General features: G+C 43.1%; 1 protein-coding gene across 1 annotated transcript; it reads right to left on the bottom strand.

Annotated features, from left to right (window-relative positions):
• Positions 1–7,887: 7,887 nt before the first annotated feature.
• LOC115720261 (uncharacterized) lies at positions 7,888–8,976 on the bottom strand. The gene is made up of 2 exons (XM_061109376.1): positions 8,896–8,976; positions 7,888–8,835 (listed from the first exon to the last, which is right to left on the bottom strand). Exons 1-2 carry the CDS (start codon positions 8,974–8,976, stop codon positions 7,888–7,890), a joined length of 1,029 nt encoding a protein of 342 aa, XP_060965359.1.
• Positions 8,977–15,606: the final 6,630 nt, after the last annotated feature.

Genomic DNA, 15,606 nt, shown 5'->3' with positions numbered 1-15,606 from the left:
CAGCTCCTGAAAGCTAGCTTTGCATTTATCTGACCACACAAACCGCTGATTCTTTTTCGTAAGTTCAGTTAAGGGTGTTGAGATCTTAGAAAACCCTTCCACGAACCGACGATAATAACCAGTGAAACCCAAGAAGCCTCTAATTTCTGTCACTGTTTTTGGTCTTGGCCAATCCCTGACGGATTCTATTTTCCCTGAATCCACCTTGATCCCATCTTTGCTCACAATGTGTCCTAAGAAAGACACCTGAGATAGCCAAAATTTACACTTTTTGAATTTGGCATAAAGCTTATGTTCCCGAAGCCCTTGCATAAACAACTGAAGATGTAACTCATGCTCCTCTTCTGATTGAGACTACACAAGGATGTCGTCGATAAACACAATTACACAGATATCGAGGAAATCCTTGAATACTCTATTCATTAAGTCCATAAATGCTGCAAGAGCATTGGTTAGTCCAAACGACATAACCAAAAATTCGTAATGTCCATACCTAGTACAGAAAGTCGTCTTTGGAATGTCCTCCTCTCGGATTTTCAACTGATGATAGCCCGATCAGAGATCAATCTTAAAGAAGACCGTCTTCCCCTGAAGTTGATCAATAAGATCATCGATCCTAGGTAATGGATATTTATTCTTCACTGTTAGCTTATTTAACTCCCGGTAATCAATGCACATTCTCATAGACCCATCCTTCTTCTTGAGGAATAATACAGGAGCTCCCTAGGGTGACACACTAGGCCGGATAAACCCTATGTCAAGTAACCCTTGAAGCTGAATCTTTAATTCTTTAAGCTCAGCTGGAGCAATCCTATATGGAGCCTTGGAAACCGGTTCCACTACGGGTGCCAAATCAATAACAAAATCAATCTCCCGGTGGGGTGGTAAACCCGAAAGTTCTTCGAGAAAAACATCTAGAAATTCTCGAACCACCTTGATGTCCTCTGGCCGAATAGTATCTGGCCGAGTGGTGTCCATCACCACAGCCAGAAAGCTTAAACAGCCGCCACATAGTAGTTCCCTAGCTGACAGGGTCGAAATCACCGAGATCTAAGATCCCCGAACTGAACCCACAAAAACAAACAGTTCTTCACTTTCTGGTTGGAAGATTACCATCTTCCTCTTGCAGTGAATACTAGCTGAGTATTTAGGTAGGAAATCCATTCCTAGAATAATATCAAAATTTGCTAAGCTCATTTCTATTAGGCTAGCACTTGACTCCCTACCGTCTATTCTGATCGGCATAGACCTAATCCACCTTTTGGAGAAAACTAACTTTGCGCCAGGTAATAGGGTTCCAAACCCTGATTCATAACTATCATTCGGTCTATCCAATTTACTAAAAATTTTGGTTGCCACATAAGAATGTGTGGCCCTAGAATAAAACAATACTGAGTAAAATGAGTTGTTAACTGAGAGCTGACCTGTCACCACTGAAGGGATGGCTTCTACATCAGCCTACGTAATGGCGAACACCCTCGTTGGAGTGGGTCTCGTCGGAGCCCTTGGTGCTTCTATTTTGAGCTGGGGACAATCCCTCTTGTAGTGTCCGGGCATGCCACACTGAAAGCATCTCTGACCTCTGCACTCACCCAGATGGTGCCTTTTACAACTGGGGCACTCTGGGTACGAAAAACGGGTCTCAGCACTACCCTGACGACCGCCTCGATTTTGGTTCCCCCAGAACCTCTTGTTCTGCCCCGAGCCACCAATTGCAGTGGATGCTTTCCTCTTCTGGTCCATGGCCGAACCACTACCTCCCCTGCTAAAGCCTGATGCAGGAGGGTAGGAGCCCCGCCACTCACTGGAGTCCTAATTGACTCCGACATACATCCAACTACGCCCTCAGCTCGAGGTGCTTTTTCCACCATTTCAGCATAGGTGGTCCTGTCGTCTGTAGTGATCATTAGGTCATGCTTGATCTTCACATTTAGTCCATCCAAATACTTTTCCTTTTTACTGAAGTTGGTTCGCACGATTCCCGAGGCCAACCTTGCCAACCGATCAAACTGCATTGTGTATTCAGTCACACTCATATTTTCCTTCTGGGTCAGATGGGTGAACTCTTTCCTCTCAGCACTTCCAACGGCCTCATTGTAGTATTTCGCATTGAGGAGATCCTGGAACTTTTCCCAGGTCATAGACGTAACATCATGTATCTGGGACACCATGTCCCACCAGACTAGAGCGTGCTCCTGAAACTGAAAAGTGGCACACACCACCCTGTCATTCCCGGTGACACCCATGAAATTCAATATCCTTGTAATCACTGTTAGCCACTGCTCGGCTTTCATGACGTCCGGACCTCCCAGAAAAACCGGAGGTGGCTGCTTGCGGAACCTTTCATACAGGGGTTCCATTCTATTCGCCGCTACTACAGGTTCGGCCTAAACAACAGGGGCAGGTGCCACTCAAACTTCTGGCACAGGCACTGTAGGAGCACCCTGCTGTCTCAATCTATGAATCTCACTATCCTCCTCCTCTATTCATGCTTGCATTTCAGCAAACCTAATTTCCCAATTCTGAGCTTCTTGATTGGCTTGGGCAGCTTCTGGCGGGTTAACATCACCCTGACCAGGAGCCCTGCCCCTGGGACCTCTACCTCGGCCCCTAACATTTCGGGGAAACTGAGTTCCTTGACCTTGATTTGACCCGACCGAGTTGGTCTGACTCCTGGTGTTTAGCCTGGCGTCCATCTAGTCTGAACAGCCTGCGAAACCAAGAGTTGGCACGTCAGGTCATGATCAACGAGAGCTTACTAATGCCGCTTAATTTGAAATTTAAAAACATGCGCCTATTCTACTATCAGGCTACTAACATGCTTCCTATCAGGCTTTTCTTATATCATAACAATTAAAAAAAAAAGCTACTAAAGCAATAAAAGCTTACTGAACCGTAGAACGAGCTAACTGTTGATGATTCTTGTAGATGTCGTGATGATCTTCGGAAGACAACTTGGCAGCTCTGATACCAAATTCTAACACCCTAATTAGCATAGGTGTATAACGTGATTTTTAAATGTACTGTGATGCTCGTTGCTAATCAACGAGGTTTATGGAAATCGTGATTAATTAAAAAAATTTCTTTTTAATTAAATTTATATAATTTTTCCTACAAAATACTTTGGGATCCCATTTACAAAATACTTTACAAAAAGTTTACTGTCTATTACAAAATACTTATCGCCCAGCGACTAACTACAAAAGCGTTGTTGTCCCGAGGATCGTACGCTCCAGGCCTAACTGCCCCGACATGTACAATCTTCATTGGCTCGTCCTCACAGTTCCTCAGCCTTGGCTTTGCCCTTACCTACACATAAACATAGCATTGTGAGTCGACAGACTCAATAAGAAAAGCATAAATCATAATCATACATAAATCCCGGGTTATGATCAGACGCCCATACCCCTGACCACAACCCTAACTATCGTGTCCCACACAATACTGAGTCCGAACGTTCGTACGATGATACTTTTGACAAAGTAACAGCCTATACTCGGTACACTGGTCATACTCCAGCTGCTAGTCATACTCTAGCTTTACCGATGTGTTACAGTATCAGCCTATACTCGGTACACTGGTCATACTCCAGCTGCTAGTCATACTCTAGCCTTATCGATGTGATACGGTCAAACAGTACAGTACCACCGACCATATTATCAGCCTAAACTCGATACAGTGGTCATACTCCAGCTGCTAGTCATACACTAGCTTTATCGATGTGATACTGTCTGATGGTACGAAGCCAACATACATATCTAATGTAATCTAACAGGCTTCCTAACATGCACCCTAAACATGTAATACATATGCATACTATTATACTAATCTTACCTCGATTCCGAATTTAGGTGTGCCGGTCAACCTGAGTGGAACGAACAGCACGGCGATTTACAGGGTCCTAAACCATAACAATCACAACACTAGATAAGTGATACGCTAAATCACTACCCCTGGACTGATACTAAAAACTAAAAGTTTCCCTATCGATAAACAGCATGGTAATACCCTAAACAACATAAAAATGGGAAGAACTAGGGTTCCCGAAATTCCCCCAACCGGCAGACCGGTTCTACAACTAGAATTCTGGTTTTGGGAATTCCCGGAACACCATCCGGAATTCCGGTTGCTAAACTAGAATTCCGGTTCTGAGTAGGAAATAATCAAAATTCCATAACTCATTCAATTTGACCCCAAATCACACCAAAACTTCGAGACCTGCTATTTAGACCCTAAAGAACATATCCAAAGTAACAAAACCGAGCTTCATCCATCAAATCAAAAATCACCATTAAAGCTCCAAGCTTTGAGTTCAAAACTCAAACTTGGTTAAACACCACTAACATTCATCCAAACCTGGTTTAAACTACTCAATCAAGCATAAAATAACTGCAGAAATCATTCCCAAACTCAAACAACATGCACAGAAACTAAATCAACACTAATGAGCCAAGTTTGAGTTCAAAACTCCAAAACTTGATCCAACAACATAAAAACCACTAAACTAAGCATAAATCAACATGAAAACTCATAAACAAACCTCTAAATTCAACAATAAACAGCTACAACAACCACAGCAAGTACAACTTAAAACATGCAAAATTCCATTTCCTTAAAACCCAAGAAATCAAGAACAAAAGCAAGAGAGACTTACCAAGAGTTGAAATCACAAGAATCTTGATACAATCAGCTAGAAAACACACAAAGAATCCCCCCCCAACCCTAGTGTCTCAAGGCCGAAAGAGAGAAAGAAAGAGAGAAAAGGAGGTTTTTGCTTAACTTTTCCAATTTTCACAAAAATGAGAAAATAATTGTTTTTTCTTTAGTTACAACATTACTTCAGCCAACTAATTAATTAAAAACAATAATAATCACTTAATTGATTAACATAAAAAACAAAATACTAAAAGGGAAAAAAGACCAAAATGCCCTTGCCCACACAAAACTAATTTAAAGGATTCTAAGGGTATTTTGGGAAATTATAACTTCCCGACCAATCCTGACATTCACAATGTCTAATAAATTGTCCCAATATACTAACATGCTAAGTTGTGATTCTACTGAGCCAAACACCGAGTTCCATGTTGCCGGGCACTGGAAATGCAAAATTATGAAATTTCACTATATGATATAAAATGCATTCCAGAATTCAAAAATAACAGCACAAATAATTATTTAAATATCTATAAATAATTTTCCATAATTAACTGCTAATGTCCAAATTAAACTAAGCGGTCTTTACAACTCCCCCCAGAGTAATCACCATCTCATCAGCAGACTTTCTAGCACTAAGGCAAGTCTAGAAATCTGATTTGGTGTAGTCTAAGAGTATTAAATACACCCTTATCGACTAACATATAGTTCTTCTCCTTGATCTTAAGATTTACTTGATTGTCTTCCAATGTTCCTTTCTTGGATTAATCTGATACCCACTCATTACTCCCATTCAACAGCAGGTGTCTGGTCTAATGCATACTAAAGCATATCTGAGACCTCTCACTGTTGATCCTAAGGGATTCTTTCATTGGCCTTTATCTTTTCTAGAATAGTTGAAAATTTTCTTTAGATAAATGAAATCTATATTTAGAATTCGAAAAGCTTCTATAGATTTCCATTAGAAAAATGCTCCAGCATCGTACTAAAGTAAGTCGCTTGCACTAGAGTAAGTAAATTACCAGGCATACCACAAGCTATAGGTTTAGATAAACTCAAACCTTTAATACTAGGAATAGGAAGTTTTGTTAAGTCCATTGAATAGACTTACTAATGAAATTTCCTTTCTTATCCTTGTAATAGAAAACTTTTGGTTGTTCCATATGAATGGTTTTAACCATAGTTCTCTTGGCTTTGCTTCTTAGTTTCTTATTCTGACAATCCATTTCTTGTTTAAACTAACAATCGATTTTCATCACAAGTGTCTTCCAAGTCATAATAGGGTGAGTTCCTTGAAACTCTCCCACTACAACAAGGTACCGTGACTTTTTGTCTAAGAACATAAGTGGAATTATCCTCTTAGGTTGTGTCTTGATTCAGATCAGGGAGCCCAGTCTACCTGCCCGGCCATCCACTCCTATAGTAGGAAAGGGGAAAGCCATCCTAGAGGAGCAAAGAGACTCGTCAGATGATGATGACCCATCAAGTCTAGCTCGGGCAAACAATTTTTCTGAAGTGCAAGATACTCCATCTTGCCTTTAACTTTCTTGGTTATTATGCTTTCATACCTCTAGTGCTTTTCCCTAACCATGTTGCTTTTATTTCGTGCAGACATGTCTCAAAGTAGGCTCGAAGCTCTGAAGAAGAGAGTGGGCGGAAGCTCGGGCTTATCTCCTCCGGCCAAGAAGTTTAGGGGCAGTGAGACAACTCCGTCCAGAGAGAAGGCACCAGCCGAAGCAGTTATTGATCTTTCTGAGGAGCCAACCATCGTGGACCCTTCTGCCCCAAAAGCCCATAAACTTACCTGAGCTGACTCCAAAGGACCACTTTAAGGGATTCAGTTTCATGTTGTACTTCCTGAGGACTTTGAAGCATTCGTCCAGGTCATCTATGTGCCCCCCATTCTTCCTGGATTTGACGAGCATGTCATCCACATATACTTCCATGTTTTGTCCGATCTGGTCTTTAAACATTTTGTTTACCAATATTTGGTATGTGGCTCCAGCATTTTTTAGACCTGATGGCATGACTTTGTAACAATATAGACCCATATCTTTTCAGAAACATGTATGTTCTTGGTCCTGTGGATGCATTTTGATTTGGTTATAGCCCGAATAAGCATCCATGAAGCTTAATATTTTGTGCCCAGCTGTGGTGTCCACAAGCTGATTGATTCTTTGGAGTGGAAAACAGTCTTTGGGGCATGCCTTATTGAGGTCTGTGAAATCAATACAAACTTGCCATTTCTTGTCCAGCTTGGGTACTAGTATGGGATTGGCAACCGAAGCTAGGGAGAAAGCTTCAATTATGAAGTTGTTATATCGTAGCTTCTCTACCTCTTTCTTCAGGGCTAGATGTCGCTCTTTGTCCAACAGCCTTCGCTTTTGTTGAACTGGTCGGAAGTTGGGATCAATATTTAAGACGTGCAAAATTACAGAAGGATCAATTCTGACCATATCCTCGTGTGACCAGGCAAAACGTCCAGGTTTGCTCTCAAAAATTTTATCAATTCTGATTTTATTTCGAGCAACAAACCTTTTCCAATTTTTAGCTTTCTGGCAAGAATATCTTGATCGATCTCGATCTCTTCTAGTTCTTCCTCAGGTCCAACATTGTTGTTTGGGTCCCCAAGTCGAGGATCCACATCTTCATCCCTGCCTTGGGAAGTTCCCTACTTAGAAATGTTTTTTCCCTTGTCTGTGCTCTGGCTAGAGGATATTTCCTTTTTAGCCTTGGCTATGGCAAGGTTATAACATTCCCGAGCAATCTGTTGGTTTCCTCTTAGACACCCTATCCAATTCTTTGTTGGAAATTTTAGGCATGATTGCAATATCGACGTAACAGCCTTTAAGTCATACAAAGCTTGTCGGCCTAACATGAAGTTAAAGGCTGAGGGAATGTCTAATACCAAGAATTGTGCCATTATAGTTATACTTGTCGGAGCTTGTCCAACAGTGAGGGCTAGGCGAATTTGCCCTATAGGTGTGACTCCTTTGCTGGAGAAACCATATTCGGGCAAAAGGCAAGGGGTTAGATCTTTGAGTTGGAGCCCCATCTTTTCATATGTGGTCTTGAAAAAGATGTCGTAAGAGGCTCCATTATCTATCATTGTTATGGCCACAATTTTGTTGGCTATCTGGACTTCCACGACCAACGGGTCGTTGTGCGGAAATCTAATCTTGTTAGCATCTTCATCATTAAATGTTATGGTAGGTTGCCCTGCCCATGGGATCTTCAGCTTCCTCTCTTCAACGGCCAGACTACTTCTTCTTGCTCATGTTGTACTGTTCGGGCATACCTCTCCTGGGCTTTGCCTGAATCTCCAGCTACGTGATGGCCTCCAATAATGACTTGCAGATGTCCATCTATTGGTGGTAGTAGCAAGTCTTGGTTGTTGTCGCCCCATTGATTTTGATCGGCCTTGACATACCTCTGAACGTGCTGATTATTTTTCTTTATCAGGAATTCGATTTCCCGCTTCAGATTGTTGCATTCATTGGTGTCGTGACCGTAATCCTCATGAAATCGACAAAACTTGGTTATATCTCTCTTACTGACATCTTTTTCCATGGGTGCGGACTTCTTGAACGGGGCTAATGACTGAGTAGCCATGTAGACACTTTCCATGTGTCCTGTCAGGACTGTAAATGCAGTATACTTGGCATGATTCTCTCGGGGAGCTTGTTCGGTTTTGCTAGTGAACTTTCCCTTTTTTACATTCCCTTGCATATTATTGTTGCTGGACCGTTTACCATTTGAGCTCGAATTGCTTGGGTAATGGGGTAGCTGGATGGATGTCCTAGTAGAAGGAGCTTTTGACTTGCCAGGTTTTTGTTCACCTTCTGCTCGCTGAAGGTCCTCTTCAAGTTTGATAAAACCTTCTGCACGGTCAAGAAAATCACTAATCGAGACTACTGGTCCGTTCTTCCTTATGTACTTCCAAAGTTCCCCAAGGACTTCAATGCCCCCTAGTATTGAAGACAACTTTCCGTCCTCGATTACCCTTGAAACCTTAGTAGCCTCCGTCATGAATCTACTGATGTAAGCTCGGAGAGGCTCTCCTGGTCTTTGCTTTACTTCAACCAGATCTTCTAGGTGTGACAGAAATTGGCGAGAGGAAGAGAATTGTGCATGGAACTCCGAGGAGAAAGCCTTCCATGAGTTGAACTTTCTAGGTGCCAACTTGAAATACCATTGTTAGGTGGCTTCTAAAAGGGTGGCAGGAAAAACTCTGCAACATACATCTCCTCTTACTCCTTGCAGGTCCATTTGCATCTCGAAATACTTAAGGTGGGATAAGGGATCTTCCTTTCCAGTATACATCTTCCAGGTTGGCATATTAAATTTGTGGGGCAATTCCAGGATATCGATCTCGGGGGAGAAAGGGGTTCCACGTGCTCAATCGAACTTGAGATCATTATTCCTCTGACCGGCCAGGCCTTGGAACATATTTTTTAGTTCGTCCAACTGTGCCTGCGCGACTGGACTAACATGTTTGGCCTCTTAGTCAATCTGAGTCACATCAGCATCTTTTTGAGCGCGGGTTCCGGGTTGCACGATTGGCGTGTCAAGTTGACCGTCCACTCCTCTCCTCCTTTTCAAATTGTTTCTAAGATCATGAGTCATCCCCAACCTATCAAATACAGAAACGCTTGGTTGTCACAGTGACTGATTGGTTTGGCCAATTTGTTGACCGACATCATTAACCTGGTTGGAATTATTGGGAATTGATGAATTACTAGACAAGGTCTGCCCGCCTACAACTTGGCCCACAGGTGCGACCTGTGACCGGGGATTTGACGACTGACCATTTATAGTCTGGGATGTATTCATCGCTGGATCTTCATCTGTTTCACCCAAGGGGATGACTGTTACGAGCTGTTGCCCGGCAGTTTAATAGGCTTTTTGTATCAGCACAGTGGCTTGCCGACTACAATTGTCAATGGCTGCTTGCTGAGCCCTTAATGTTTCCATCTCTTTGTATCTCCATTCGGCAAACATGCTCCTCTGCTCTTCAAATGCGAGGTTCACCGTAGCACAGAGTTCCTCCTGATCATGATGCAGGGTGTTGGTATGACCCTACACGATTCCAAGAGTAGCACGGAGATTTTGGATTTCAGTGTCATCTCCAATGGTTGTTTGAACATTGGTAGCAGGCGGAACGGCTGTGTTATGAATGCCCTGGTTGGCTGCTGAACTGGTATTCCAAGTTACTTCCTCAACAGGCACGATTTCATCCACAGGAGTCGTCACACTGTGACCTGCAGTTGATGGTTGTCCAGGATTTACTGTTGGCGGACCCCTTGTGTTTCTTGGATTCTACAGTGTAGGATCCACCGCCTGTGGATTCTTTGGATCAACCACGCCCCTACGAGTCTGTACCACCATCGTACTATTCATTAGATTTGAAATAAAGAGCGATCCTTGATTCTGCTCTAAATGAAAGCACCAAACTATTGACCTCGCTTTTAGCCAACGACAATGAGTCTGATTTGTAAGAGACAAATAGTTTAATACGAGTATAGTATAATAAAGCAAATAAAGACACAAGAATTTTATAGAGGTTCAGCCCCGAGTAGCTCGGCTATAGCCTAATCCTTGTAGTTTGTATTGACTTAAGAACAAGGAGAATGGTTCCTTTTCTTAGAGCTCTTACAATTATATCTCTGAATATGAATTCTTAGACAAAATATTTCGACCCTTTTCCCAGTGAGTATGAATCACTATTTATAAGGCTATAAGCTTGGGAGGGAAGTCTTTCCCTTCTAGTTACAATTGATATAAGTAGAAAGATTACATAGTAAATACAGAATACACTAATCGTGGGATTTGGACAGCTTGCCATATCTCTGTAATCTCATCCCAAAGTTATAGGAATTTCTTTGATGAATCACGATGCGAAAGCTGAATTTACTAAGTGATGGCGTGTTGCACGGATTGCTCACTGCCCGGCTAAGAGGACTTCATCCGAGCAAATGTATGTGGTGTCCTGTTTGGCATATTTCTTGCGAGGAGGTACCCAGAGTTGATTCCACGTGTCACCATCGTGTGATGCCACGTCAGTGTGCAAAAATTGGGATAACAATAGCAATCAAATTCAAAATAAAATTGGTAGAAACACTACCTCAAATCCTTTCCAAACCCTAGCACTCAAAACCTCCAACAATCCATGCAAGCTTCTAATGTAAATTTTCCGAAATTGAGAGATTAATAACACAAAGCATATAAGAGAGAGGAGGTTGGTTCTTAGGGCTGGGAAAATATCAAAATAATTCATTTTCCTTAAACAAATATCAGAATAAGTCAAATGGTCAAAATGACCAAATTGCCCCTAGGGTCTTAATATAACAAAAACTCAATCCAAAGCATAAATGTCATTCACATATCATACATAAATAAATAATTTCAGAATAAACACTTGAAAAAGGAGAAAATAGGTATAATATATAATAATATAGTCCATAAGCACACAATTAAATTAAATTTAAAGTTTTATCCTTCTTGGGTCAAAATTACAAAAATGTCCCTAGCTCACCAACGGGGTCTTATCATGTCATTTCTCAATTTAATTCACACATAATAAATTATATAATAATATAATTCCATATAAATACACATTTTACTAGTTAGGGTTTGCTAATCTATTTTCTTATCTCAAAATATTACATGGACGGTATCCATGCCCTGAATGAAGTAGTATTAGTTCACAAAATGTCCTATTTTGTTGACATCGGTGTCCAGAGTGCCCTTCACCACTTCCCATCCAGCTGAGAGAAGTAGAAATACCCCGACCTGCTCTACTTGGGAGTTGACTTTAGGTTGAAAAGCCAATTGGTGTTGTGCGGGGATGGCTCGCCCCATCCTTGTGAGGGGTAAAGGATGAACATGACGGATAAATAGTTGATGCCCTTTAGAGTAAACTGGGTCGGGCAGAGGTTGTAGATGTCTGCAATTCTCTTGAAGTATGGAAGCAAAGGCAGCATTTCACCCTGCTTGGTATGAGCGCTCAACCAAGCACAAAACCCTTGTTTTGGACTAGTTGCCCAGTGATTTGGAAAGGGAAAGAAGCATTCGATATCCCCCAAGTAGCCGTGTTTCTCCAAATTCTTCATTTTGGCTTGGGTTACTATGGACGAATGAGAAACCCACCGAGCTCCCAGGGCACCTTGTCTTCTTTGAGGAACAGCCTTGGTGTATTCCTCAGTACCGTAGTCTTTACCCTCTACCAAGACTTCACCAACCTCGGACACAGGTTCCCCTTCCTCGATGAAAACCCTAAGGGCAATCTCCGAGCAACTCCCTCCTCCTCGGCTTCAGATGAATTGTCAAGACAGACTTCGCCCTCATCCTCCACCTCTTGGACTTCGATGTCCCTTCATTGTCTTCCTCCTTAGCAACAGGTCGTGCCTGTTCAGCGCTCGGTGTAACGTGCATGCCAAGATGGCACGTTACAAGCAAGTGATGCCCAAAAGTTGGCCAAGTTGTTGTCAAGTGGTCGCCCATGCTGGTAGCATGCTAATGCTTAGTTTGTATGACAGTGGCATTTTCATAAATATCTTCAATATTATCCTGATTGGGACGGGACTTGGTATTCGCCATTTATTTAGGTTTACGATTTGGCTGTATGTCTATAGAGCCAAAATCTTGTATGTTCCTGGCAGAAGGCTAAAAGCTCAGAATGCTCTTTAAGGGGGTACTCTGGTGTCAGCTTTCCACCAACCTCTTGCACCTTGGTGCTAAGTAAGCTACTACTAGTCTGCGGGACTAGTAGGACGTGCATATGAGGACCACGAGGGGACTCATATGTCTCCATGAGTTGGAGTACTCATGGACATTATCGGGCCAACCCGGTAGTGCATTTAAGAAGCTGCTAAAGGTTAACGGGTACGTTTCCATTAGCTTGCCGGTATGTCGCTTCCACGGGACGTGGCCTAAACTTCCAAGAGATGTGGTGGTGCGCCTTGACCAGGAGTCTCAACACGAGATTACACGGATAGTCATTCGTGGGCTAGTTTCCATACGTGCATGGGACAGTTGCACCATGCTGGAAAGGGACAGAGGTCTAATGTATGCAACTAGTTTAGTGGCTTGTCTGGAGGGCCTGCCAACATGCATGGAGGCATGGCACCTTGAGGATTGGTCCATGGACGTATAGGATTCCTTGGGTGACGAGGGAGATTATTCGGACAGTATCAAATGGGGCATGATAGAAGCATTGGCACGTTAACTTGGTGTTGGCATCTTGCCATACATGCTACCTTGGTCACGAATGACAAGGTGAGCGTCAGTGTTGGGATTTGCATTATCATTGTGAGAACCTATGGACAGCGCGAGTATTTTGGCTAGAGAGCCTCGATGCATGGATGCACTCATGGATGCTTGCGAGCATGACTCGGCGGGAGTTGTTCGAGAGACAGAAGTGTGCACGAGGCACACGGTCGCGTGAAAAATGAGCCCATTGTTACTCGGATGGTTCGAAGGCTAACCTTAGGTTAGAGAAGTCAAGGTGCTGCATGATTGTTCTGCTACATGAAAAGGTGAGCCCGTGATAGTTGGTATCAGAGCCGAGTTCATCTCAGTGGGAGGTTAACCTAGTTGGCCTATCCTAAAGAGGATGTAGGCGTGTGGACGAATCGAGATGGTCTGAATGTAGTAACAAGATGTCGTTGAGCCAGTTAGTTTTCTGAAGGGGATCAGTATACTGAGATGGAGTTGAGATTGGGTTGCTTTTTTCATGTGAATATTGGACATCCTAGAGAGGAGACAATGATGGCTGCTTCGAGTTAAGTTCAAAGATGCCAGAAAGACAAGTACCACATGCAATTGTAGAGAGGCGCAACATAATGTTTGAAACTCGTTGGCATAATACAAGGTTGATTGGGTAGTCCATACTATATGCTTGGTATACTAGGCCAAGTTTGCCTGAGTGACATTGTAAGCCACAATAGGCGCTTTTGTTGAAAATGAAGCTTGTTGGCAGGGGTGTGGAAGTAGTGCAGGGGCCATCAGATTCTTGTTAGTCACGACAGTGGTTGAGAGTTGATGACCGAGATGGTTTAATTTGAGATAGGCATGGAATGCTTCAGTTGGTCCATGTGTTTGTCAAGAGGGACGAACATGGAGACCAAGGGGGCAGAGGCCGCAATCCTCAAAGGATGGTTGTACTTGGAGGTGTTTGCATGTGAGTTTTATTTGATCCATATGGAAGCGCCGAGAGAGTTGAGTGGCATGTGTTGGCTTATAAAAGTGCCAGAGGGCGTAAGTCACACAAAGGCATCAATAGAGATGCTCAGTTGTGGAATGAATGCATTTAAGAAGCCAGGAGGGCTGAGAAGACAGAGCGTAAGCGTTGAGATGGCGCTAGAGTTTGAGTGGAGGCCAGAGGGTCGTGCTAGTGAGATGTAGTAGTCATATGAGCCTGCGAAGGTCAAGAAGGGTGCTAGAGTTTGCATGAAGGCCAAAGGGCTGCATCGTTAAAACTTAGTACATCGTGGGAGCCAGAAGGGCGTGATGCAAGTGTGAATCAGTTGGATGGCTGAGTGGATAGTGCATGCATATAGAAATCGATAGGGGTGCTATATGAGATAGTTGACTCAAGAGTCACATACTACGGGATGCATTTCAAGATGGCATGGTGTGTATGAAGAGTTGGGGGGTCAGACATTCACTTGTGGGCATGTTGTCGAGGATGCCAACATATGAAGTTGGGGAGAGACCTCACAGCTCACTCAACAGACTAGGAACTCATTACAACCATCGAGATGGGTATCGTGGAGATTGATTGTTGTCACGATGTAAAGTCAAAAAGAATCAGGACACAGGCAGTGCCAGTTATCTAGGGTGAAACTCTGCAGGACTTAGGTACTAAGATAACACCATGGCAATGTTAGCCTAAGGTGAAAGTTAGCAGGACTAAGGTACTAAGGAAACATTGAAATGTCGAGGGGTGAAGAGTCAGAATGACCGAGGCATTAGTTCAACATCTTCATCAAAGTGACATGTAGACTGGAGGAACCGTATGCAAGTATGCAGTTAGCTTGCGAGCTATACCTTGAGGGGTATTCCTCTAAGTGAGAAGTTTTTCCCAAGTTGAAGTGGGGGAGCCCACTAATTCATGTGTCTGAAGAATCAAGGTAATCGTTCAGTTTCGGTGTGTGAATCCAGAGGGAAACACTACAGCAGATGGGTTGTTCAGTGCGAAGACTTGCATGATTGCTGCAAGCTACAGATAGACAATATGCAGTGGCGTAGGCTGAGATCAAGACTAAGCTAGTTTGCAGCATGTATGGGCATGTTTTGTATTTATCGGGACACTGGTGTTGTATGGGACACTGTAAGTCAAATGCTTCAGAGAGCATATGCCGATGGGAGATAGCGGATAGGGATGACTTCAATCTTAAGAGTATGACTGGGTGTTATCAAGTTTGTCGAAAGTTAGCGAGTCATCAGAGGATGCAAGGTTGATTTTGGAAGATGGACATAGTTTTGAGAGCCGAGACAAGCAAGAGCCAAAGGGCAAATTCGTGGTTTTGGGTGACTGTTAGATCATTGACCACGTGAAAGAAGCTTAGAGGAGCACGTATGCAGCGAGTTAGTGGTACCTTTTGCATGAATTTGTGGGTGTGTGGTAGCACCGGAGGGCCAATTTAGAGAACTTCGCGAAGAAATCTTGTGTAAGAGTGCACTTGGTGCTGCATTGGGTGCAGTTGGCTTGCGAGCCTCGTCCAGGTGGGACGCACCAAATTTTATCCTACGATGAGGGTGTCTTGCTCAATTTCCATCAGGAGGATGGTGCACAATAGAGTTTTTGTGTGAAGTTTCTAGAGGGACTTAGCTTCAGTGGAAGCGTATTCTGTAGGTGTCGTTGGGTACGGTTGGTTTGCGAACATCACCCCAAGCGGTGCACCATACTCAGTCCTTGTCAAAAGGAGTATGCATTGGACAATTGGCGGG

This window comes from Cannabis sativa, chromosome 2 (genome assembly GCF_029168945.1).
Source record: "Cannabis sativa cultivar Pink pepper isolate KNU-18-1 chromosome 2, ASM2916894v1, whole genome shotgun sequence".
NCBI lineage: Eukaryota > Viridiplantae > Streptophyta > Magnoliopsida > Rosales > Cannabaceae > Cannabis > Cannabis sativa.
The sequence above is the reverse complement of the archived record's forward strand: the minus strand, read 5'-3'. Positions and strand labels throughout refer to the sequence as shown.

Excerpts from the sequence above, each read along its gene's own strand:
- LOC115720261 (XM_061109376.1), bottom strand. The coding sequence starts at position 8,976 with ATGTATACTGGAAAGGAAGATCCCTTATCCCACCTTAAGTATTTCGAG. Across the intron at positions 8,836-8,895 it reads TGCAAGGAGTAAGAGGAGAT|TTGGCACCTAGAAAGTTCAA; the intron begins GTATGTTGCAGA and ends TGGTATTTCAAG.